General features: G+C 33.0%; 2 protein-coding genes across 5 annotated transcripts in view; one reads left to right on the top strand and one right to left on the bottom strand.

Annotated features, from left to right (window-relative positions):
* Nucleotides 1-25648, top strand: part of LOC127838358 (uncharacterized) — a 372916-nt gene that overhangs the window by 170780 nt on the left and 176488 nt on the right. The window lies entirely within an intron of this gene.
* Nucleotides 10793-24597, bottom strand: LOC127838352 (uncharacterized). Of its 4 annotated transcripts, none has more exons than XM_052366053.1 (13): nucleotides 24486-24597; nucleotides 23802-24140; nucleotides 21699-22013; nucleotides 20536-20802; nucleotides 19317-19622; nucleotides 18860-19177; nucleotides 18410-18532; nucleotides 15979-16188; nucleotides 15650-15674; nucleotides 15238-15323; nucleotides 14567-14626; nucleotides 14052-14082; nucleotides 10793-13359 (listed from the first exon to the last, which is right to left on the bottom strand). In XM_052366053.1, the coding sequence occupies exons 1-13, from the start codon at nucleotides 24526-24528 to the stop codon at nucleotides 13278-13280; spliced, it is 2205 nt and encodes a 734-aa protein (XP_052222013.1). In that variant the 5' UTR covers nucleotides 24529-24597; the 3' UTR covers nucleotides 10793-13277. The 4 variants fall into 4 exon arrangements, 3 of the variants coding, with proteins under 3 accessions (XP_052222013.1, XP_052222015.1, XP_052222014.1); XM_052366055.1 differs by having other exon boundaries at nucleotides 18860-19081; XM_052366054.1 differs by having other exon boundaries at nucleotides 21699-22010.

Here is a 25648-nt window from a genome sequence, read left to right as displayed (position 1 = left end):
AACACTCGTAAAATCAACATTAACCGAATAGGAGATCCATTTACTTAACAAATATTTCATTCAAATAATTGTGATAACAAGTGTATTTGTGATAACAAGTGTATTTATACAAAATAGTTTACTCAGTAGAAGGCCACTTTGAATGTTCAATAATTGCTGACGTAAATACTTTGTCCAATATAGACTGTTAAACGGCAGTAACATTGAACCTGCAGGCGTACTTTGTAAATTAAAATCGTGCTATTTTGAGTGAGCAACATCTTGATTTGTAAAATGATATGGAAAATATTCTTTAAAAAGCCACGCCGTGGAATACTGTTGTTGCTTTAACATCTGTTCATTACTTTTAATTCACGTGTTTTCGGGGAACACGTCTTTATTTCCTTTGACGTCTGCTACACTGGACATCATGACGTCTTGATCGTTGACGTGAAATTTAAACGATGTGTTCCGGAGTGCCAGATGCGACACCCATGTGTTTCTATTAATTACCTCAAAAGGTGAGATTACTGTTGAACTGATAATTGCAGCTGCATTTATAATTTGTGGCTTAATGATGTTCTTGTAGCATTCAAAGTCAGGTAGGTATATTTTTTGCTCATTGTAAACTTCTGGCACACAATTGTTAGTACTTGTATTCAGAAATCTGTTTTAACGAACACCTTCTTCATTGTACAAAAAGTGAGTAAATAAAGCGATATTGTAACGCCTTTACACCTCAGGAGGTTTTGTTTTGTATTAACTGATGAAAGAAATATACCCTAACCTTTCGAAAAATCCTATTTACCAATAGTATTAATAACATTTTCTTAATTTAGAAAATATAATGGTTATCTGTGTAACGCACGTTGCGATGAAATGCGCGGAACCTGCTCATTTGTTTTCTACATGCATTTGTAGATTCGCCGTATGATTAAATTTCATTGTTTAATTGTTGCCGATATACAACTGCAATGTTTTCCAGATAATAGTGTAAATAATGCATAACTATAAAGGTATTATCAGTCGCCAGAGTGGAACTGTATTGGGTTGCTAACAGTAGTACCCCAGCCTGAAATTTGCGAATTTTGAAAGTGGCAACGAATAAGGCATCCAATATACACACACAAATTAAACTCACACAAACACACATCAAACTCACAAACACACATCAAACTCACACACATACATTAAACCCACAAACAAACATTCAACACACATCAAACTCACAAACGCTCATCAATATCGCAAACACAAATCAAACGTAGCAACACACATATAGCATTTTTTGACATCAGCAGCATCAAAAGATACGCTTCTTGGAAGGAAGTTGGTCTTACAATGCAGCATCTATAAACTCTTTATACCGTTCCACAATTAAATGCTATTTCTTCGTTCAGGATAAAATTCATCATTGAAATCAACAGAACTTCATGGTACACACTGTTTGAAGGAAAGTGATTTATGTTTGGGCAATTATGAGTTCTTTGATGTCCTTAAACGTTTTTAATGCACTGACAACACACAGCGTTTATCCATATTTGCAATGTTAATATAAACATATTTAACCTCTATATATGTGCTGACAGGAGAGAACGCATAAATCAACACACAGACAATTCTTAGTCTTATAAATCTTATTTTGAGAGAAATTGTTGTTTCGGATTATCATAATTCTTTCTTAAATAAAGATTATTTGTGTATTTTTTTTGTTATAATATTAAGTAATGCTAAATCTAAATTGCTATTCCCCGTCTTAAAATAAAACATTGTAAAATTAAGACAAATTCTCTAATTACGCATTATTACTTTGCTCTGTAAACATGTATACATCAAAACATATATGCATGGGTCAAGGGCAATTCTCTATTCTATAAACTAAAATGGATTGTGAATACTTATTCTGTATTTGCCTAGGCTCTTGTCAGTTTGTGAACTCGTCAAATCATGTTTATATGAGTATATTTACAAATGTATTACTAACACACTTCACTTTGATATTAAAGATAACAATACCTCGTCGGTACGGTCAAGGCATTGCCTAGTAAAAACAAACACTATTCCTCAATTTAAGTATGTCCTTAGTGGTAATGCTACTTATGTAGATATTAAATGTAACCCTTTCTACATTAACACATGAAACACACCAATACCCCAATAAACTCTTTGAAAGTATTGTTGAATGCCTTCTGCAAACATTACATTAAACAAATCGTTCAGCTCTCAGCGCAGGCGTGTTAGTTAAACAACTCGAGTGCAATTCCATTAAAAAATCGAAAACCACATTAAACATTGTGTTCAGCATTCATATATAAGGCGGTGTCAACAACACGGACAACTTACTAGGTACACGAGAATCGAATGTTTGAACACGTATTTTATTTCCATCAATCAGCTACGCAAATACGTATCTGCTATAATTTTATAATTTCATGACGTATGATATAAACACATTATCTCATTATCATCTACACACCGATTATACAACCTGTGTAATTTACGGCTGACGGTTACAGATAATGTGAAGAAAAAAAACACGGAATCGGTTATATCAAAGATTCAAATTAGACAGACAATTCATTATATAAATTAACTGATATTTCATTAAGTCACTATAATATCTCTTTGATATACTTTCAACTCCAATTTATAACTATGGAAGTGGCGTTACGGACTTTGTTAATGGTATTTCCCTTGAGAGTGTTCATATGCTGTTATGTCCGTTTTCTAAAATAAAGTTAAAGTAATGTCTTATTTTTATATTTCAAATGAGATTTCATATAATACGTATTATCCATATAAATAAAAAGCACATCCTTTAGTAAAACCGGTAACGAAACATATCATTATCCAAAACTCAACCCATTACTTCGCGATCAATACGCCCAGTCATGGTCTGGGCATCAGAAAGCAGATTGGATTGCCATATTATGGATTATGCATTTGACAAATACATTGAATGCGTTGATATTGATTACCAAAGAAAAAACTTTGACAAGATTTGTACTAAGTGAGCACTCATTACACATCGAAATTTGTAGATACAATACAATTGCGAGATAAAACTGGAAATGCAAACTGCGGAGAAGTAACTTGGTTGAATCCGAATATCACTTCCTTTGTGTATGCACAAGGTATCGTGAGCTTAGAAAAAAAGGTAAAGGTAGATATCGTTTTACCCCGTCAACAAGTTAAGTCTATGAAGTCCAGAACGAACACTAGAAAATTGAGAAATATTTCTTAATGTATTTAGAAAACTGTTTACAAAAGAAATGATTACCATGCTAGTCAGCTACTGTGTTGCTTCTTGATAACACTGACGATGTAAGCTTAGTTATTTAATGATGTGTTATTTATGTATTACTTTTATTAAATATGTATTGGTTTTATTTCATATTTCACTTTGTGATCTCCTTTTTTATAAGCTTGTACAGGATTTGGTCATTGGCATGTATTTGTTCTTCTGTCAATAAAATGAAACTTCACTGTCATTTTGGAAAATAAAGTTGTTTGTTATTGAATATGCACACAAATATTGAGAACACTCGTTTAGTGTTGAATAACGATACGTTTATTTAGCGAGGCTTGGACAATCTAAGTCACGAAAGTTGACAAGATATTCAAGTTTTCGTGTCTAGCAAATAAACATACACGTATTCATCACCTCCATTCATGCTATGGATCCCCTTACTTACGATTGATTGATTTAAGATTAGCTAGTTGCGCCAAGTGTCGGCTGCACACATTTTGCTGGACTGATTTATTTAAGTTGTGTGAGAACGGAAAATGCTAGAAATCTGATTTTTGTCACATACATTTATGTAGATATGAACATTGCTGTGTTATACATTCTGTTTGGATTATTTATTGGAATATTGTGTTTTTGTGACGTGAAACAGTTGGATATATACATTAATACTTACAATATAAAAGCAGGTATATCAAAAATGGTGAACACGCGCTCACTGCATAACATAGATCAAATTATCCAGTACAATAGGGACCAATTATTGGATTTAGCCAGTGCGCCAAGCAGTCTTACTTCACCAAACAAAGACGTATTGGTAGTGATAAAGAAGTACAAAATATTGTACTGTAGTCGTCATGCCCGAGGCGGTAAAGATCAGCAATCACGTATATGGGACACTAATCAAGGAGTAATCTTGCAAAATCTTATAATATTACCGCAGGCAATAACAACTATCGTGTCGAGTGAACGAACACAAATATGTGAAAATAGCAAAGGGGTCAATCTCAATTCTTTAGTCAAAATAAAATTGGAAAATGTATACACAGTAAATAGCCAAAAACGTATCCAACTATGATGTATTATTACGAGATCTGTTAAGAACAAAACTGTATCGCTATGCGATTTTATACTTTCAAATAACTTTAATATTGTTGCCATTACCGAAACTTGGTTGGGAACATCCATTGATAAATCGTGCATCAGTGAGCTTCTGCCAGATGGGTACACAATAAAGCATGTTCCTCGAAAATGGACCACTGACGGTGGAGTGGCTTTGATATACAAGTCAAAAATATAGATTCAAGTCATGTCTTCATCACATGACAAAATATTTTCAACTTTTTAACATCTTGAATGTACCGCAACAATAAATAGTTTCTCGATACGCATCGTGGTAATTTACAGAATATGTCCTTCAAAGCGAAATGGGCTGAAAACAAGTACGTTTCTCACAGATGAATGGCCAACATTCCTAGAAACTTTTACGACATTATACAAACATTTCATTATAACTGGAGATCTAAACTTCCATTTAAACATTCCAAACAATCGTGACTCCCAATCTTTTCATGATATTTTACGTTCATTTGGAATGCAATAACATGTTACAGAGCCAACCCATATCCTCGGTCATACCCTAGACGTTGGTTGTTATTACCCGAGAATCTGCAAACACCATATTTAACATTGAATTCACATATCCGGGATTTTTTTACAACATAGGAAAAGCGTCACGTGATCACTTTGCAGTCCTTTCCCAGGCTGTTGCAGACACACCTCCACCAATCAAGAAAAATGTAACATTCAGAAAACTGCGTTCTATCGATGTAGAATCCTTTAAATCGGATATTTCCACATCCGAACTTACACCAAAGAAATCGCAGTATACAGATGTGAATGAGCTAGCCGATTCATACACGAATGAAATTTCTTCACGTATTGATAAATATGCCCCACAACACACAAAAACAATCACGTTGAGACCTTCCTGTAAATGGTATACTGAAGAACTCTACGATGCAAAACATCTGAAACGAAAATTAGAACGAATATGGAATAAAAGCAAGTTGACAGTTGACCATGATATTAATAGGAACCAATGTGCTGCCGTTAATAAAATGTTAAAACACGCAAAAAATACTTATTATTCAGACAAAGTATCTTCCTGTGGCAACGATCAAAAAAGCCTGCATAAAATAACCAAACACTTATTAGAAGGGCCATCGGAAATTGCACTACCAACGGGCAAAAGTGCTAGTGAATCAGCTCAGAATTTTGGTGACTTTGTTATAAACAAGATCGTAGACATTCGAAATGACATCAGCTCAAAACCAAAAGAACATCTAAGTGCTGTAATCGCGGTCGAGAGTTTTTCTGAAAACAAACTAACAGAGTTCAAACTTGCATTCAATAAAGAAGTAAAACAAATCATAAATAAATCTGCTAACAAATCATGTCAACTCCCGATCGACTTACAACATGGCTACTCAAATTATGCCTACCTGAGCTTTTACCAATCATAACCTAGATTATTAACCTGGCCTTAGAAACGGGAACTGTCCCAGAATCTTTCAAAAGCTCACACATAAGACCTCTCTTAAAGAAGCCAATCAAGACCACAACACTCTGCAAAATTATAGACCCGTTTCAAATTTGCCTTTCATATCAAAAGTGTTGGAAAAAGTAGTCGAAAATCGCAATGAAGAACACTTGAAATCAAATAACCTTCACGAAGTTCACCAGTCGGCATATAGGATGTTCCATTCGACTGAACTGCATTAATCAAAGTTCAAAATGATATTCAACTTTCTCTAGACCAGACAAATGCCACTGTCCTAGTTCTCATAGATCTATCGGCTGCGTTCGATACCATAGATTATTAAACATTAATTCACCGACTTGAAAATGACTTTGGCATCACAGTTAAGCCTCTGAAATGGACCACATCTTATTTTGAAAATCGATATCAGACAGTTCGCATTGATGGAAAACTCTCAAATCCTTTGTTAATGAACTTTAGTGTACACCAGGGATCAGTCCTCGGGCCCAAATTCTATTCAATGAACACGAAGCCAGTAGGGACAATCTGCAGTAATCACGGACTTCAAAATCATTTTTACGCTGACGGCTCCCAGCTATATATGTCCTTCAAACCAACAGATAAACTGTCACAATCTGAAACAATACACCGCGTAGAACAATTCCTGAAAGACATACATTTATGGATGAATGCAAACATGCTTAAATTGAACGCTGAAAAAAACAGAAGGCATCGTGTTCTCCTCAAAACACAATTCTCAACATGTGAGTGATGTTTCCATTATTGTAGGTGACACAAACATCAAACCATCCGACTGTGTCAGAAATTTAGGGGCCATGTTTGATTCCCGAATGAGCATGGATGCGCATATAAACTCTATCAGTAAATCTTGTTACACACAGCTACGTCAAATTAGTCATATTAGACAATATATTACACAGGATGCCACAAAATCACTTGTCAACTCACTGGTGACATCCAGGCTTGACTATTGCAACGGGCTTTTATACGCTGTCCCACAGAACAAACTGGATAAACTTCAGAAGGTTCAGAATTGTGCAGCTAGAGTTATATCAAGGAATTCTCGATATGAGCACATCACACCTGTTTTCAATGATCTACACTGGCTACTCATACAACACAGAGTAAAATATCAGATCATGACTCAAACTTTCAAAGCACTCAACGACCAATCACCAATTTACATCAAAAACTTGTTTAGCATCTATAAGCCAAGAAGATCACTTAGATCACAAAACAAATCGACACTATTAGAAATACCATCAAATATAAAAGGCTCCTATGGCGACAGCAGCTTCGCAGTAGCAGCTCCGACTCTTTGGAATTCACTTCCTTGTGGAATCAGGGATGCGGTCACTAAAACACACTATTTCATTGAGGTGTACGGAAAGTAAGTCTCCGGGGGCAGTGTGCTCAGTTCTGTGAAATTGTGATTGAGGATGACCTCGCACACTTGTCATGTCTCAATCACACCCCTTCCCTGCCAATTACACATTTATATATTCTTTTATAGCTGTTTTCATGTTTTATAAGTCAGAACATAATGTTTTTCTCTTAATCTTTTAACATTACACTGTTGAATTAATGTCACCTTAGGTCTGATATCGGCACGGCCTCCTTCGGCGGCGTGGCGCGCAATGTTCTCGCTCTAACAGGGAGGATTGTTATATGTCTAAAGGCATGTTTTAGCTCTCTGTGTATGAACCGCTTTGCTACCGTTGGGGTTACGTCTTTGTTTTAACAAGTATCTGAGTGTATCATACTCTGTTTAATGGACCGTTTTTATCTATGAAATGTACATTTATTCAATTACGTTTTAATTCTAGTACTTTAAGATGAATTCCTTCAATCGTGTTGTATGTTTTTACCTATTATGTTATACATCTTGTTATATGCTTGTGTTGTATTTTATACTGAATTATGTCATGTTATTTTATGTGAAGCACTTTTGAACGCACAACTATGTGTGAAAAGAGCGCTATACAAATCAGGTATAATAATACTTTATGTCGATAAAAACAAAAACAAATAGATTTAACTTTTTGTAAAATGTTTGATTCATTTCTAGATCGCAAATGAAGAATGTTTATGTTTTAATTATTTGTTTAAAAATGTATATTATAGGTATCATGTTTTCGTGTAGGGTCTTAAATAATAATTAAACAAAACAAAATCATTAGACAAACGTATTACGTTTATAATAAACATTCCCCGATAATACAAATGTGCCACAAAACATATTCATTAATAAATTAGTTTCTTACAAAATACTTCATTTTCATACATCTAAATTGTTATTCAGGATATTATTAATTACACCGTTAGTAACTAACGGAGTATGGGAAATACACCCTCAGTAATTTCATACCATACGAGAGCAAATTACTGAGGGTGTTTTGAGTAAACTTACTGAGGATGTATATCCCATATACAGTCAGTTACTAACGGTGTAACGATTATGTATGGATATTACTCGTGGTGTATGGAAAATTATCCATGGGCACGTGACCGCTCTAAGCCTATCGGACGTGGTCATTCTTGTAGGAGGTGAGATATATGCATATTCTATGCAGATAATTATATTATTTCACTTCCATCTTGATGCATACTTTGTTCGTGTTTACTCAGTCCCAGAACTGTCGTTAGGATATTATCTTTTAAATATTTTTTACATAATGAAGATTGTTAGTCTTTAGGTTACGGTCAAAGCCATTTGAGGCGTTAAAAGTTCTCATCAGAAGACCATAGGCGAGAGGGTATGGTCTAAATAGCGTTTCCTCTGAACAGTCATTGATTTATTTAAGTGCAATTCTGGATAACTTGCTTGCGTGTTTATATTCAAATATGTTCAATTATATACTTAAAATTTAATAAATATTAAAAATACGCTCGGTATATAAGTATTTTCGCTACATCTTTTTGATTAAAGATTTTTAACAGTAGTTTATTGATTCTATAAAGAAAGTTAATATTCTCTATGTGTAGATGTTTGAAGACGAACATACGATACTGCATTCCAAAGATACATAGGATTCATCAGAAGATATCAAATCATATTAAAATAGTTCAATGCTGCTGTTAGTTAATGAATCGTCGGTGATCGAACTGACGCATTTCTTGGACGAGGGTTTAGATTGTTTGATATATCATCCATGAATCTTCAATTGTTTCAGGATTTAAAAAATATTCTAAGTACACCATTAATGGGTGATAAATTACTTTTTTGTACTTACACGACGCATTTTTTAAACAACAATGCATATATGACAGTATTAATTGTGCACTTCACAATAAAGCATATTGTTGTTTTGTTCAACTCAATACCTCACTTAAATAATAACATGCGATCAGTCTGTAAAATAAAGGGTATCCAAAAAAATGCTATAAAATGTCAGTTAGAATTTTTTTAAAAAACCTCATAAATAATTATTCTGTTAATAATTACATCAGACATATTTGATGAAAAATATTTACATTTAATATTAAATAAAAATAATTGTTTGACTTTTATGGAACTATCTCCATCAACATCATGAATTGAACGTAAATACTTATGTTTGATTGTTAACTTACGTGATAACACCCACCGTTTTAACATAACAGGGGCTCTATTCAATGTATGTTTAACTATTAACAAAGCAACACACGTGGTGTTGACACTCTGAACATGCAGCACTGAGTAAATTATAAAATGTGTATCGCAAAGTATAAATGAATATCAAATTTAATATAGAGCATACACGTGATTTAATTTTGAACAAATGCCACGGTTAGTTCATAGGCTTTAAACTGTTACTTAACAAATTCAAGGATTAACAAAAAGGCCGGTCGTAATGTTTATATTGGAAAAAAAACAATCGCTGTTAGTCGTCAAAATAAATGATGGTAAATATTTACCTATCTAGGTCAATGTACAGATTAATGCTTTGCATCGATGAGTTTAGAGCTTTTCGATCAAACTGATTGTTTGAATCACATGCGCGGCATATATCTGTGCGAAACTAGAAATAGCCTTAATTGTTCTGTGGACGTTTATCCGCAAAGAGCAGTGTGTTATTTCCGGTATACGAATATAGGGCGTAGTCAAGTTTTTCTAGCGTTCAACACCATTCAAATAAAAAGCAGGGACTCGATAACATTCTATTAATTATATTTCAAAATACCACACATATTTAGAGAAACCCAGCTCTAATTTGTAAGTTGACTGTTGTGCAAGTCAATCAATTTTCAATTTCCTTATTTTTCGTGCCAAGTTAAGAACACCGTTTCTATATTTATATATTGATCTTTAATTGTAAAATCGACCATAGCAACTTTAAATTGATTGTGTTTGTCGCTAGCCTGACATCAATCAGAAAACTTAATGTAATCAAAATAATCTTCACCACTTCACAGTTTTCAACAACCTATTTCATCAAACAACTCTCTCTGATATGTTTTCTTAATATAAGCACATGTAATTTCAATTTGTGCGCTTGTTAACTTCACGTAACATCGGGAGCCTCAATTTCTTTAAATTTAACATGTTTAACTTTTAAGATAAACTGTTTTTAATCCATTATTTCATAAATCAATCTTACATTTAAAAAAATGTTTATGTGGCTTATTTCCTTAATTATTACTATCTAAATATTGTTACATTTTAAAACGAAAATTATGCACGCTTATTGCAATATAAAAAAATATGACATCATTTTTTTAAACAAACAAGGAATATTGGAATAGTCGGTACTGTATTCCAAAGCCAAAGTAAAACCTGTGCATCAGCTATATCGGTGAAATTTAAATAAAAAGTAAGGATATATTGGTATTAACACTGTACATAAACAGCAAAATTACATACTACAACAGTATTAGTCCATAGACTTGTCTAGCATGTTTAATACCAGGGTGAAATGGTAAAAGCTTGATCAAACTTGCCTAAACGCTAGAAATAAGTAAAACACCAAATGCTTTAGTAAGGATGCACGAGACGTAGCGAACAATTAAAATAATACTTTAATATATAATATAATGCTTTATTTTCATACATATAATAATATGTATTCATAACATAAGCTTTATTACCGATTTGATAAATGCAAATCACTACTATATAATGAACTTAAGAGTCAAGTATTATTCATTCAAAATTCGTTTAGTCAATTTGACATTTGTATATAAAAGGACAATTGTAACCGTAAGATACTTAATACTTAAACAAAAGTAATGTTAGCAAGAATATTAAAGTCACAGTACAGTAATGATACCTAAATGTTATACATGCATAGTTGTACATGCCTATTGCATAAACGTAAGCTGATCAAATATGCTTATGTAAAACGCATCTGAAATCATTAATTGAAATGTGATACTTGCAAAATAAATTAAGCATTATAAAAATACTAAGATACGTTTGATAATCACGTTTTGATAAACGAAAGGAAAGCCAGAAAATAAACATCTTGTTTGCATTAATCCTTGTTTGATTCATAACTATAGGTAGATTTTAACAAAGTTTACAATTTCTAAATTGATTTCAATTCATTCCAGAATCAATGTTGTATCGAGATAAATAACGTATGCAACGTACGTATTCAGCAACATCTGTCTAAAATTAATACTCAATAAATTTAACATTTGTATACTTAATTGATTTTTTTATGTATTATGTAGGCATTTTGTTCCTTGATCGATTGAAACGGCCAGTGATTATATAGTTTCGATGTGTGCGCAGTCTGAGCTTTCTTATTATTAATATATAAGTACCAGATATATTAATACTCAGTGTGAACATGCTTATTCAAAGAACGGTAACAGTTCATGTGGCCTAATGCCAAAACTGAATATGTGCATCTGGATAAATGAATTAATATCCATTATTCGTTGTATGTGTTCTAGTTATAATCTCTCAGTTTAGTTCAAACTTATAATTTAGAACAGTTGCATTTACCCCCTCCTCAACCAAATTCAAGCAGATTAAACGTATAAGCAATTTACAAACAATAGGTCTTACATATAAAGTTGTTTTATATAAATGTTCGTTTAGATCAATGATTGAACAATTTTCGAATAAATGAGCGCACAACATGTTCTGAATTGTTTTAGGTTACGTCGACCTAGACCACAGCCATCCAAGATGATATCACAGACAGTACATACATCTTCATTTTATTTTTCAGTACAATGACCTCTATCAGACTTTAGTGTTTCTCAATTATAGTAGTAACGGCTACAGAGACTTTGACCTCATCTTAACCAGCGAAAAATGGATTATCCTGAGATTTCATTACCCACATCTTAGTACGTGCTAACTTTATCGAACTGATTGATCTATTGTCTACTATTATAATTATAATAAGAGCATATTGAGTGATAACAAGGAAAAAAATCAACAGTTGCCGCCGCAAATTACTAATACTTAGAATAAGACATGAATATGAAAGGATCTAAAGCATAAGGAAGTATTTAATCACAAAATAAGCATTGTCCACTGAGATATTGTTGGACCGTCATGTTAACAATAAACAATTGAGCGAAATGAACTCATTATAAAAGACGCATAGACAACAGACTTAATATGTGGTTGATTTTTAATTAACTTTAATTAACTTTCGGTAAATAGTATTTCCTCGGCGCCGTGCGTTTCACACCAATTTACAATTTATACTGTTCGCAACGTGCACACACATAAAACATTCAAATAATTCAGCTTTCCTCTCCACGCTATCCGAAGCTAAAGGAAAATAAATCGAACCGCTTTGAAAAAACTCTTATAGCTCAAACTTCAGGAATAAGTAAGTATATGTCACTCCATGCGCACGTCTGAAAGCTAATTAAGTTATTAGGGTGGGAAACACTTCGAGTTTAATATAGCTTCAATCGCTAAAAGAAATCCCCTTCCCCCTTAAAACAACACCAACTAAGCAAAACAAAAAACAAGTGCAAGACGAAACATATCCAAAGTAAACCGAATTTGAGACCAGCAAACCTGCGATTATATCCGTCTGCGATGATTTCTGGTTAGCTGAACAGTTGCGATTTAATACTGCACCATGCTATTTTGTCATCATAAGAAAACAGCATCTTGTTCACTCATTTTTTTCTCAATACGAGTTGTAATTTTCTGCGAAATTATTTCACTTTTCTTCGACCGCTTATGTAGTATAATGTTATTCAGACCTTGAAATTACGCAGTAAAGACCTCAAAACATACCTTTAAAACATAACACGATTTTGCGAAATTCTTGCTTAAGTCTTTTGGGGACGCGATGTAGGCGGGTTTAACTCAAACGAATGCAGAACAAGCATAACAAAACGTCAACGAGAGCACAAGTTGACTTGCACACGTCAGAGCTACGCTCCTATAATCAGCACTGCATCATTATTAGGTCTATATGCAGTTAATACCAGGTTAGTACTGCTTCCATGTAATTTTCGCGACCTTACATTGATCATGCTAAAACATGTTAACGTCCTCCACGTCCATAACACGTGTATGTTTGTTCTCTACACGTTCAAGCCAATGCTTATCTCTTCTTGGCAGGCAGTAGAGGATGTAGAAAGGCCCATGTCTGGAAACGCATTAATTCTGAAATGGTATAATTATCAAACACATTAAAAAGTACTTCATTAAACAGGCACACAATTTTGCCAATTATAATGACAAAACGTCTCTCTAAGAAATAACGAATATAGTAACCTTTTCAAAAATAAACCTTTTTAACAGAGAATGTTTTTTTATCAATAATACAGCGGAGGTGCAGACAAATATTGCGTTATTATTATATATTTAAGCAGTTTGGGAATTACACACAATCAATAACTATACAATTCTAACCCATTTCTAGATACGAAAAAAATTATAAAAATAGTTCTTGAATCATTTTGCTAAATTAACGAACGGTAACCTCAGTATTGCTTCATTCATCCAAAATCAAATCCAACGGGTGATCATACTATAAGTTATCGAGTGATTGAGTGGAAACCAATGTTCCGCTTTATAAACGGTATAACTAAACTTTAAACAACCCACTGTGCTATGATATCTGTCTTTCAATTTGAAGCATTGATAACAATATATATGTGTCAACTGTTTTGCGATTGTACCATTCCAAACTACAGTATAACGCCGATCAACAGACCATCTAGCTGCCCCATTGACCGCCTTATCCCAATCACATCATCCAACGGTTTAGCTTTTGTTATAAGGATAAAGTTTTCTAAATAGAACAAATTGTATAAACAATTGCTTAATATAATTAATGACTTAAAACATATTACCTTTCTGGTGGAATCGGCAGGTTCTCAATCACTAAAACATAACGAATCATTATTGGTAAAGTTAATGACACAGCTAATATATTTTTTTTCAAACAAATACAAAGTTGTAAATTATTATGCAAGCTTTTGTAATAATTGAACTACTTATATAACTTATCCAGTTGCCGCAATGTTTTTGGTAGCTTTTCCCAACGAATAACTGTAGATCATAAGGCGTATTAGATGTGAACATATGTTTGCAGTGATTCTCGGAGTCTCCGGTTAGATCCTCGCTGAACCAGTGTTCTCAATATGTTTCCAAAGACACACATTATTGAATCTTTAGAGATTTCGTTCGACTTATGACACTTGAGCTTTATGAAGCAATTGAATTTATATATAATTAAAAAACATTAAAACAATGTTCCGAACATACATTTGTCACGAAATGACACATCAAGTGACGCTTAAACAAAAGTTAAACCGCCCTAGCGCGCTTCAATATCTGCTCATGTAATACTAGCAAATACGCTGACCTGTTAAGTACTGTAAGCATGTGTCGGAGATAGTCGAATCGGTGTTCCAACTATCGCTGTCTGTAAAAAGATCGGATAAAATAATACATAAAACAAGCGTATTAATATATACGCTCGAATGTTAAAACTAATTTTCTATAATAATTTGCTGCTGAATGAAATATTACCATTACTAAAAGCAAACATTCTACCAGTTCCACAACAAAGACGTTTACTATACAACAACAGCAAAAGCAACATGTATTATCTCTTGTGCATACAATTTCTTGATAGCCTCACACCAAACAAAACATTTCACATGTATAATTACATGGGATGTAATGACAATTGAAATTAAGTAATGAAAGAGGTTAACATTTTGTTCATTGATTAAAATCGTTTGTTGGATAACTTAAACATTGATACAATAATAGTATTAATACGGCTCATTCTAATGCCACTGCATGCATTGTTTCTATTTCTACAACGTATTCAACGACTACTAGTAGCTTTTATAGCACTTCTTCTATTATTATGTTACTTCCAACACCGAGATGACGAAGTTATACAACACACAAGTCTTTACAAAGCAACACAACATTATCTGTTTGTGAGATGTTTGTTTTCATATCAAAGAGTATTTAACTTTTTAAACGTACGACAGCACCCAGTAACATTCTATTGTATGTCACCTTCAACATCCTCTTCAATAGATTTGTACTCCCCCTCAGCTGGGTTTCCAGTGCGATCAAGGAATTCGTAATCGACTTTGTTTGCTCTGTGCATTTTACAACATAAACTATTTAGACAATTATAACACAATCAGCATTTTCGGTTTTGAATACACTAAGAAGAAACAATGTACTAAACACACAACGTATGACAATTCTGGTTATTATTATGATAAAATTCTATTACGATTTTTCAAAGCTGAATTGTTGAAAGAAATTTTTATGACGTTAACACACTCGATATACACGAACATCGAAGTCGAACGGAAAACGCAATAAATTGTAACTGTTGATTTTCTATAACAAAAAAATTAACGCAAGAAATATGCATTAAATTCACCAACACAATACACTCAACAATTTAAACACATACGTTTGAGTCTGCAAACAAATGCCATCTGAAAAGAAAATCACTCATGGTATCATATCATACGGCAACTGTTGTCAGCCAGAAAATACTTCATTGTACAAGCGTAAATTTATAACTTGAAAATATTCAATGTATCTGCTTATTCGGTATGTACTTAATTATTATTTATTATTTATTACTAGCGACTTATATAAAGCATAACAATAAGGAAACAATGGGACAACGGAATAAACACGTGGTATAAAATTATATGTTTTAAATATATTCAAAACGTACTCAACAAACGTCTTGTGTAAGTCACTTAATAATTAATTAGTATCTTAATCACGTACCACGTGAATGTGTTCTACCCACAATATCAGGAGGGACTGATGCATTATGAGCACATAGATCGTCTTGTGAATTATTGCCTGGATCTGTTCTGCTCATCTCAATGCAGTCGTAATGGTCCTCGTCTTCAAATAGTATAAAACCGGGAGCACTCCCCGCCTCATTCGTAGTGTTCAGAGCAGTAAGCGCGCCCATACGTATGTTATTGATATCTGCAAGCAAACACTATATCAGCATGTGAAGTGCTTGAGTTTTGTTAGAATTTACACTAGTATTTGCATCAAATAGACAATTAAGCATTGATAATGCTTATCATTAATAGTTTGTATAAAAAAGTATTTTTCTACGGTTTAATAAGTCTTTTGGTTTCGAAATATAAATATTATTTTCGTTTCACAAACACACATTTTTGTTTTCATTATCAAACACACATTTTTGTTTTCATTATCAAATTTAGGTAAAGGTAGAATACAACTTTTTTGAATCGATTTCTATTGTCACGTAAATGATTTGAAAACATATATAGTTATTTATTGAACTTAATTATTGTTGAGCGTCATTGTTTGAAAAGTAGAAACACATTCTGCTTAAGTATGAAACATTATTAATTTTCGGGAAGGGAATTTCCGAATGATCAAGCTATAAATAGATAGTATAACAATGACAATGACATTTAAACAATTGTTTTGAATAATTTTTACAGTGTTATGTATTATAAGAAAATTTAATTATCTAAGCAGCAATCCTTTGCGTACAAAAATGAGTACAATTGTGATCTGACTGGTAATTAGTTTTTATTTCCGTTGTATTGGGAATGACACAAAATTCACATAAGGAAATAGCATTAGTTTACATAGTTATATGTGTTATAGAAATAGATAGCTGAGAGAAGTACACAAACATACCTGTCAGAATATAATTGCTTAAATAAGTTCGAAGATATTAATTGAAGAAATTATAGTTTTATTAACTAAGACGCCCTTGTAAACGCTTTACGCGACAAATTGATGACGATACTTCGTGACCATATAAAGCATATGAACATGATCATGTTTTGCTCTTAAACTAAAACGCGTTGTCCTAATTTCTGAAAGTAAATCAAACACAAACAATCGCCACAAAGACATAAATAACACAACACTGGACAAGATACCCTGCGAGTTACAATACGATGCAGTATGATGGGGACTGCCATTGATAACACGTCGTAAACAGTCTGACCAATTGAAGATCGTTATGTCCCATGATAAAAAATGAGGATGAAAAAAACAACAACAACAGTATCAGCAACGACCAAGTCAATTTTGATGTGAAACTCGGATTGCAGAGAAGCGACGCCGACAGCGTGCGGATTGATCCAGATTGGATGGCGAGAGGCCGACCATTTTGATTGGGGCTGTAGTAGAACCGACATATAAGCAACAGCGCATTCGCCATGAACGATAACTCCGATGTTCCATGTGCGATACCTGACTTACAGCCGGATATTTGATCCACGTAATTGTACTTTTGTTGTTTGCATTGCCTACCAATATCCATAATTGTAAATTGTAGAAGATACATCCGCCAACATTGTATTGCCATCACTCTCTATATAGGTTAACTGTTGCATCGGTGATACTTACTTGGATTGTTCGGTACTTAAACTAAGATTTGTGTATAGTTATAAATATTAAATCCTTATTAAAGGCTACACGGTGTATCACGTAAAAGATATGCAATACAAAATATTAGTTGTTATTTCTTGAAATTAATTATTGTTGGATATCGTTTTTTAAAATATTATATCCCAATTTTGATAAAATGTTTAAAAGGCATTCAATTTGTAAAACGTGGTCAATCATTAATTCATTTTCAGATATAATTTCCTCGCCCTTAGGTTAAAACGTCAATACATGTTTGCTGCACCGCGGTCAATTGTCTTTAACTGGCTAGTAAGTTCCTTGTTTATGTACGCATGCCATCAGCTGTCACAACTTAAGAGATCTTGTCATTACATATGCATTTGTAAGGTATTCTACGTTACCTTTGTTTGTCCCCGTCGTTACCTTTGGATACGTTCCTTTGCACACGTTCTCGTCGGTAGTGTTCCACACGTTACAAGCGAATGATTCAATTTGTGTTAATACCTTAACTTCTGTATTAAGACACACCGATAAATGCCAAAGAGATTGTACAAACACTTTATTAAGGCCCTGCATGAATCTTTTTGATTATAATATTTTGTTGACGTTTGAGAGCTTAGTGTTAAAGTTTAAACAGCAAAAACGAATGTTACTTAAAACTTCTTCGAGTTGTTTACGTAATTGTTCCATTGCATTTCACTACAATATAAATTGTTCAGATGGGTTTCTAAGAAAAACACATATTCACTTAACAATAGTTTGTTGGAATTAAATCAAGTAAATATCCACCTTTCATAGCCATTCTTACCTCCAAGTGTCTCGACGCGAAGTGGCCTTTTCATAAACACTCGCAGTAGTAAGCTAATACATATGATAAGCACCGAACAGACGATAAGCGCAATAATGATGTCTATTCCCGTCGTTTTTGAAACTAATAAAACAAAAACGGTTTTATTTATTTTTTCTCAGAATTTGGGAAGCCAAAGAAAGAATAAAGTTAGAATAATAACAACATATACGGGGAACATATTGATTCTAAATTTATTTATATCTTTGAATCGCAACGAAACTTAAATTAAATTCCTTTACGACATCTTTGTTAATGAATACATTTTATGCATTTTTGCAATAATACATGTATTGCTACACTATATTAATCGCTGACCTGTGACATGTTTAAAGGTTATCATACTTTGAAAAATGATATAAAAATCATGCCAACTCAATAATGTCACACAGACAGTAAATCTATACTTACACGACAATGTCCTGACCGTAAGTGACGGTGCGATGGAGTAATTGCCAGTCGGTAAACTTGCTATCAGTTGAATTTCATATTGAGTATCAGAGCGAAGGTTAATCAGTTTTAGATCCAGCATCCATGAATTGTGCGTCTCTTTTCTCGATATATTTGCGATAACGTTGTTCCATTCTGTCTCTTCACTATTTTTGTAACAAACATAGCAAGTCTTGTTCTGCACTATGTGAAACAACACATCGTCATTAAGAATCCATCGCAAGTTGACAGATGTTTGATTACGTGTTACCAAATACACGTGCATGATATTTGCAATTTCTGAAGAAAAAAAATGTTTAAAACGATTTCAGTTTGAGTAAGCATAATGCACTTCAACATAATTTTACTTATGCCTTCGTTTGTGTCGAGATCAAATCTATCAAACATATACCTTAATAAAGATATCTATGATCCATACCTTGTAACTGTTTGATAATGAGATGTAGTGTTCTAAACGTCTCGCCATAACGATTGGAAGTTGCGCAGGTGTATTTTCCAGAATGTTGGCTGTCAAGTGTAGAAATATCGTAACGAAGATATGTGCTATTGACAGTGTATAACGTCACGTCACTTTGATTGTCTGCAAAATATCTCATTAACGAAAGTGTCGGCGCTGGATTGCCATCGCCATAGCAATGAATTGTTCCGTTGCCCGTTTCTACAAGTGTCACCTGCTCCTCTTCAAACATGTCATTGATATAGAAACGTGCGACATTTGTCGGGTCTGCCATCAAAAAATAAAAATATAGCACATTTTAAATAACATCATGTACAAAACATAACATTATCGGACGAGTAAAAATTTTACCTACACAATTTCAGAACTTCAAATACATTATAAGCCGAGAAGTTCTTTTTAAACGCTGATTGTCTTCTATTCGAAAAAGTGATCGTCTATACAATACAGGCAATACACCATAAATCTTAAACATACACCGATGATCAAAGTTCGGTCATCGTCTTGAAACGGTCAATGTAATATAACAATTATTCGTTTTAATTTAATTTTTATTATTCAACTGTATCAATAAACAAGGTGAACAACATTTCAACTTGTTTGAATGATGAAATTCACAACATATTCAATTATCAGCTAAATCTCTTCTTCTTGGAAACAAATTAATCTCGGGCATCATATATAATTATAATTCCGGATCATCACAATGCATCTCGGAAGTAGAAGGTTTAACGTACGCGGTTGCATTCCTTGAAATATTACGTATAAAAGCTTTATTCTTAATAATCGCCATCTTAAGTCGACAAAGCCATTTCATACGTGCGTTTTACATGAAATATTGTTTATTCAACTTTCTTAATAGATGCATCGAACTATAACTATTTCCATCCGGTACAGAGTCATTGATGGTGGTTGCAATGAAATGACATATTGAACCTCCATCACTAGAGAGTTTTGTTCCAATATACAAATCTTTAATAAAAATGCTAAAAGCGGAATTTAAAGCAAAGCATTGGAAGTTTAAAGCTATTTTCAAAGCATGCAACGCCTCGCTATTTATAATAAAATGCATAAATATCATACCAATATCTAAACATGCATTTTATTAAAATAACATGTATGACGGTTATTAAAACGGAGATTCATAAACACTGTAAGACTAAAAGCCATGCGTACTCACACAAAACTATCAGTCGAAGGGTCCCTGTGTCATTGCCAACATAAACAATTCCACCTTGATCAAATCGATTAGTTGCTTCACATGTGTAATTTCCAGCATCTTGCCTGCTTATATGTGTCAGTTCAAGTTTATGATGCGGATAAAATAAATTTCCTTTTCTCCAACGTATTTTAGTTGTTTTCGGGTTACCCGGAAAAAAATTACATTCCTGACGAATGGTTGCGCTCTCGGTGATCTCTATGTATTTTTCAACAACAGTCGGTGGATCTGACGAAGAGCAAGCCAACAGAGGCATTTATTAAAACATGTGCACCAACCACATTCATATATTTAGGTTTTCCAGTTATAAAAATAATTTAATATCATGTCAAGTCGGACATATGCAATGTAAATAAGTAAAATAAATACTAATTACACAAGTTTCTAAGATATTGCTAAATACGAGATATTGTCATTCAAAGAAACATATGTTGTATACAGAATGCATCAATCTGAGCACAATCATACAATTAAGTTTTGAAAGTACAAAGCTATGATTGCATAATGTATTATTTAAATAAAGACATTATTTAAAAAAGATCTAATTGAAAATCAGAGTAGTAAATTTGAGCAAATAAGCAACAGTAGCGTGTATACAATATTGTTTTAAATAGTTCAGTTCTTTATTGAGCGGTTTACCTTGTTATTCTTTCATGAGATGGAACAAAACTGTGACATTATTTTACGAAATACTCATATCAAATGCATACATCTACAGTCCCAAATAATATTATAAGTGTGTTCAAGTTACCATGACCTATACCTCAGACCCCCCCTTTTATCCCAGTAGCTGACCGCATATGAACTATCTGCACACTATTTTATATTTTTCACATTTTCATTGACGTTATCGTTTCCACATAGAATCTAAATCTGTATTTTTTAATGTCCATGATTTTGTTCTCAAAACAAATCACAATAGAAGCTTAAGTTATTGAGCTGTCACCGTTTATTGTTTAATTTTGTAACGATGAACGTAACCTAGAATTCACCCATACAATATACAACACAATATTATATGACATCTATGTTTGATATATTGATGATATCAAATTTATAAACAAAAGATATTCCTTTTCTTACGAAACACGAACAAAACAACGCTAACATTAAATCCTACTTACAAAACACAAAAATCGTCCATTGTGCTATTATCCGTGCGCCGTGTGCACAATATACGATTAAGCCATGTTCGCTTCTTGTGAATGATACATTAATGACAGATTCAAGAGTGTGGTTTATTTTTATTTCACCTCCGATTGATTGGGGATTATCTCTGTCGTACATCGCATACCAGGTAACATTTTGCATCTCCGGCATCTTGTAAGCAGAGATTCCATTCGAACAATGAAGGGACACTGGTTTGTTTTCTCTTGTATATATAACGGTATGCTTTGTTTCTAAAATGCCTTTTACAGTTTCACTCGAAATGTGATCTGCTGGTTGTTGTTTGAAAGGAGGTAAAATAATGTAATGCATCGTTAATTACGAAATATACTATCCAAATAAATAAATACAAAAATATTAAAAAACATTAAATATTTAATCAATTAAACAATACATTCATAAAAAATACATGAATGAACGCAAGAATAAATAAATAAATAAATAAAATGAGAAAAAAAAACATTATAAAACTGAAAACTATAAATATATAAAACTATAAAACTATACAAAAATAAAACTATAAAACTATAAATATATAAATATATAAATATATAAAAATACATATATATATATATATAAATATACATAAAATTATACATTAATTATTACAATAATTAATACATTAATATGCAAACCAACCAACAACAAACAAACAGAAATATAAAAAATACTAACGCAAACACAACAAATAAAAATAATAAAAAAAACGAACAAATCAACCAACCAACCAACCAAAAACATATACACACATAACTGGGCCGTTCGCAGAAATTTTTGACTGAGGGGCCCAACCAGGAAGAGTGCGGAAGGTGGCTTCCCGTGCGGGAGGGGTCATCCCTCCCTATTTTTTTAAATATGTTTTTTTTTAATATAAATTTATGGAATATAACAAGTGAATCAGCATCTTCCTGAAGTCTAAAGCTTTAACTATTGATGTGAATAGCATTTTTAGAAATGTATGATATTTGATGAAGAAGGAAAGCAAACTTTAAACATCAAAACCATTTAGAAAGAAATGTATCATAAAATATGACTGACATATAACCATAATACTATTTTCTTCTACACGGTTTTACTTTCACCACCATCAACACAGATAAACCATCAGAATTTTCAACAACTGTAACATTAGATTGAACCTTGAAACTTTTTCTGCAATAACCGTTTTCCGTATTTTTTTTCAACGGAATTATATCATATATTCAGCTGATTTTTGGTATGCGAGTGAACCTACATGACCGAAATATATAGTATGAAATTCGTTCCGGCAAATTGATAATTGGCGAAGTAATGGGCCTTGGACTTAAATTTTAACTATAATAACCGTTTTCCTACGACCTCCTGTATCGTTTGCTTCCATTCGCTGCTTCTCTTTCCTTGGCCAACCAAAAAAGTGTTACTTCAACCATCGATAGATGAAGCATTCAGGATCACAAGGGGGAACTGACTGATAAGGGATTTGTGTACAAGGCCATAAGAAAAATTTGCCTAGGGGCTTATCTCTACTGGCGAGTAAAATAGCGCTAATCCCCTTGTTTATCAGAAACAATAAAACACATCTCCAATTTTGTATTGAGGGGAAGTGTACTGGAGGCCCATTAATAAGAAAAAATTATGTCCATTATTTAAAAAACACTAACTTGACAGCCAGCTGGGGGCCCGGGCCCCATGGACCCCCCTCCCTGCAACGGGCTTGTAATATGATCATCCATAACATCATTTCCGATTCGGACAATATTATATGTTTTCTTACGTATTATGTGATGAAAAAATGAACAAAATTAAATTATGTTTTATGTTCTAGCAAATTCATGCTAGATATATTGAGAGCTTAACATGATCTATGTTTTATAGACTTTTATAGTCAATTTAATGAAAGAAATCTAACTTTTATAGATCACGTTAACCTGTTTTAGCGCTTTCAAAATAATTGCTTTTCTTATCAGCTCTATGTTAATACTTTCGTTCATTGCCAGTTTTGTTTATATTGGACTCTTAGGACTAATACTCAATTTATTGGAGCATATGTAATCAGCAAATGAAAGAGCTAAACGGTTTACCTTGAATGACATTTTCTGAAACGTTGCTGTACTGAAGTGCTTTATTAAAGCGAAAAGCGCACTTCCATTCCACTGCACTAGTGCTATCTTCAGTCGCTGTGACCTTACATCCAGCAAAGCCTTGGTCTATACATCTGCACTTCATGCCGTATGGCAGATATGCGGGTTTAATATAACACCTGTTTTCATCCCATTTAACACTCTCGTAAAAAACAGATCGAGATTCGTTTTTACTACTAAATAACATCACTGAAGAGTTTTGATGCTCTAACCAGAAGCAGAAAAATTCATATTTGTTTGAAACAAAGGACCATTCAAATGACGTCACGTTTGTAGATGCTGTACAATAAATAACAATAACGGGTATTAAACAGAAATTACATTTTTCCCAAATATAATCAATATCAATGACTATTATTAATTAAAAGAGTCATAGAATAAGATCAATCGATCTCTATAAACGTGTTTATGATGCAAATAAAGACCACTTTTAGAACCATTTTTAATTTCAAAATAAAGCTCTTTACATGACGAGCCGTGTACGAAACGAATCATGTCAAACAGTTGCTTGCTCTTAAATGATTGAGAACTGACGTTCACGTTTTAATCAAAGTGACATTACTCAAAATTACTAATATTTTGTAGTCAAACTACACTCATATAATCGATAAATTTAAAGCTTACCGACAATATACATGTGCATAAGAAGATATATTAAAATTCCCATGTCTCAATTATATTTATATTTAATTATATGTCTATAGTTGCAACGAGATGTGTCTTCATCTGACTAACTTTACGGAAATTTTATGGAACAGATAAGCAGGACATTATTGAGAACAATTATGCCTTGTGTCTATCATCAATAGGAGGGGAAGATTTCGAATGAAATTTATGAAAAGACACAAACAGGCTCTATACTTAGTTGAACCTAAATGTATTTTTAGAGATGCATGGTTTTGAGATTGTTTGTTTGTTAATTACATTTCAATCAAACTCGTAAAATACATGTATTTCGTGAAAATACCAATACATCATTACTAAGTTTCAGTGTGATAGATTGCAAAATACCAATTTAAACAATCAATATTGGTTTAACCAAATCACAATAATGATAACTATTTAAATTTACAGTATGCAAATTATAAACACGTGATATCAGTAACACTTGCATAGTAAAAAGGAAAAAGATGCTTCATCGAAGAGATCGCTGCCACCCCCTATATTCGTTTTATATGCGGATAACAAATAATATGTTTTGGAAAACTGTGTACGTTTATTTTGTAAAATCGATGAGAACATCAGCAAGTATAGTTGTGTGTAACTATGTTGATTATCGTATTCACATTTGTACTGCATACTATTTCAACGGCTCTCCATGCGTTGTAGCTGCGATCACAGAAAGGTCCTTCTTTAAACTATCAAGAACTTGAAATATACATTACCATAGTAAATCGCCAAATATAGCTGTCTGATATAAAACCTTTCTTTTGAGATTTTATACGGAACATATTCTATATTATTCTGGCTAGAAAAAATTACGAATCATTGGAAGTAATTGTTCTACGGTTTTTATAACACGCTTAACAAGTACGCTATGGAGTAACGATATATGCCCTTGAGCTTTAAGGACGACCCGATGTTTTAATAAACAACCCATTTGAAGATGGATATATAGTAAGGAGCGCTGATTTAACATGCATAATATGTCTGATGTGGCGTCGATACACAATTCGGGCCTCGCATAAACAGTTGTTAAGAAGTGAGCTAAGTGCGATATCATTGTCAATTCAATTCAATGCCGAGAGGACATTTTACTGGTTCGGTATACTAATAAATTGACCATT

This window comes from Dreissena polymorpha, chromosome 7, assembly GCF_020536995.1.
Source record: "Dreissena polymorpha isolate Duluth1 chromosome 7, UMN_Dpol_1.0, whole genome shotgun sequence".
Taxonomy (NCBI): Eukaryota; Metazoa; Mollusca; class Bivalvia; order Myida; family Dreissenidae; genus Dreissena; species Dreissena polymorpha.
The sequence above is the reverse complement of the archived record's forward strand: the minus strand, read 5'-3'. Positions and strand labels throughout refer to the sequence as shown.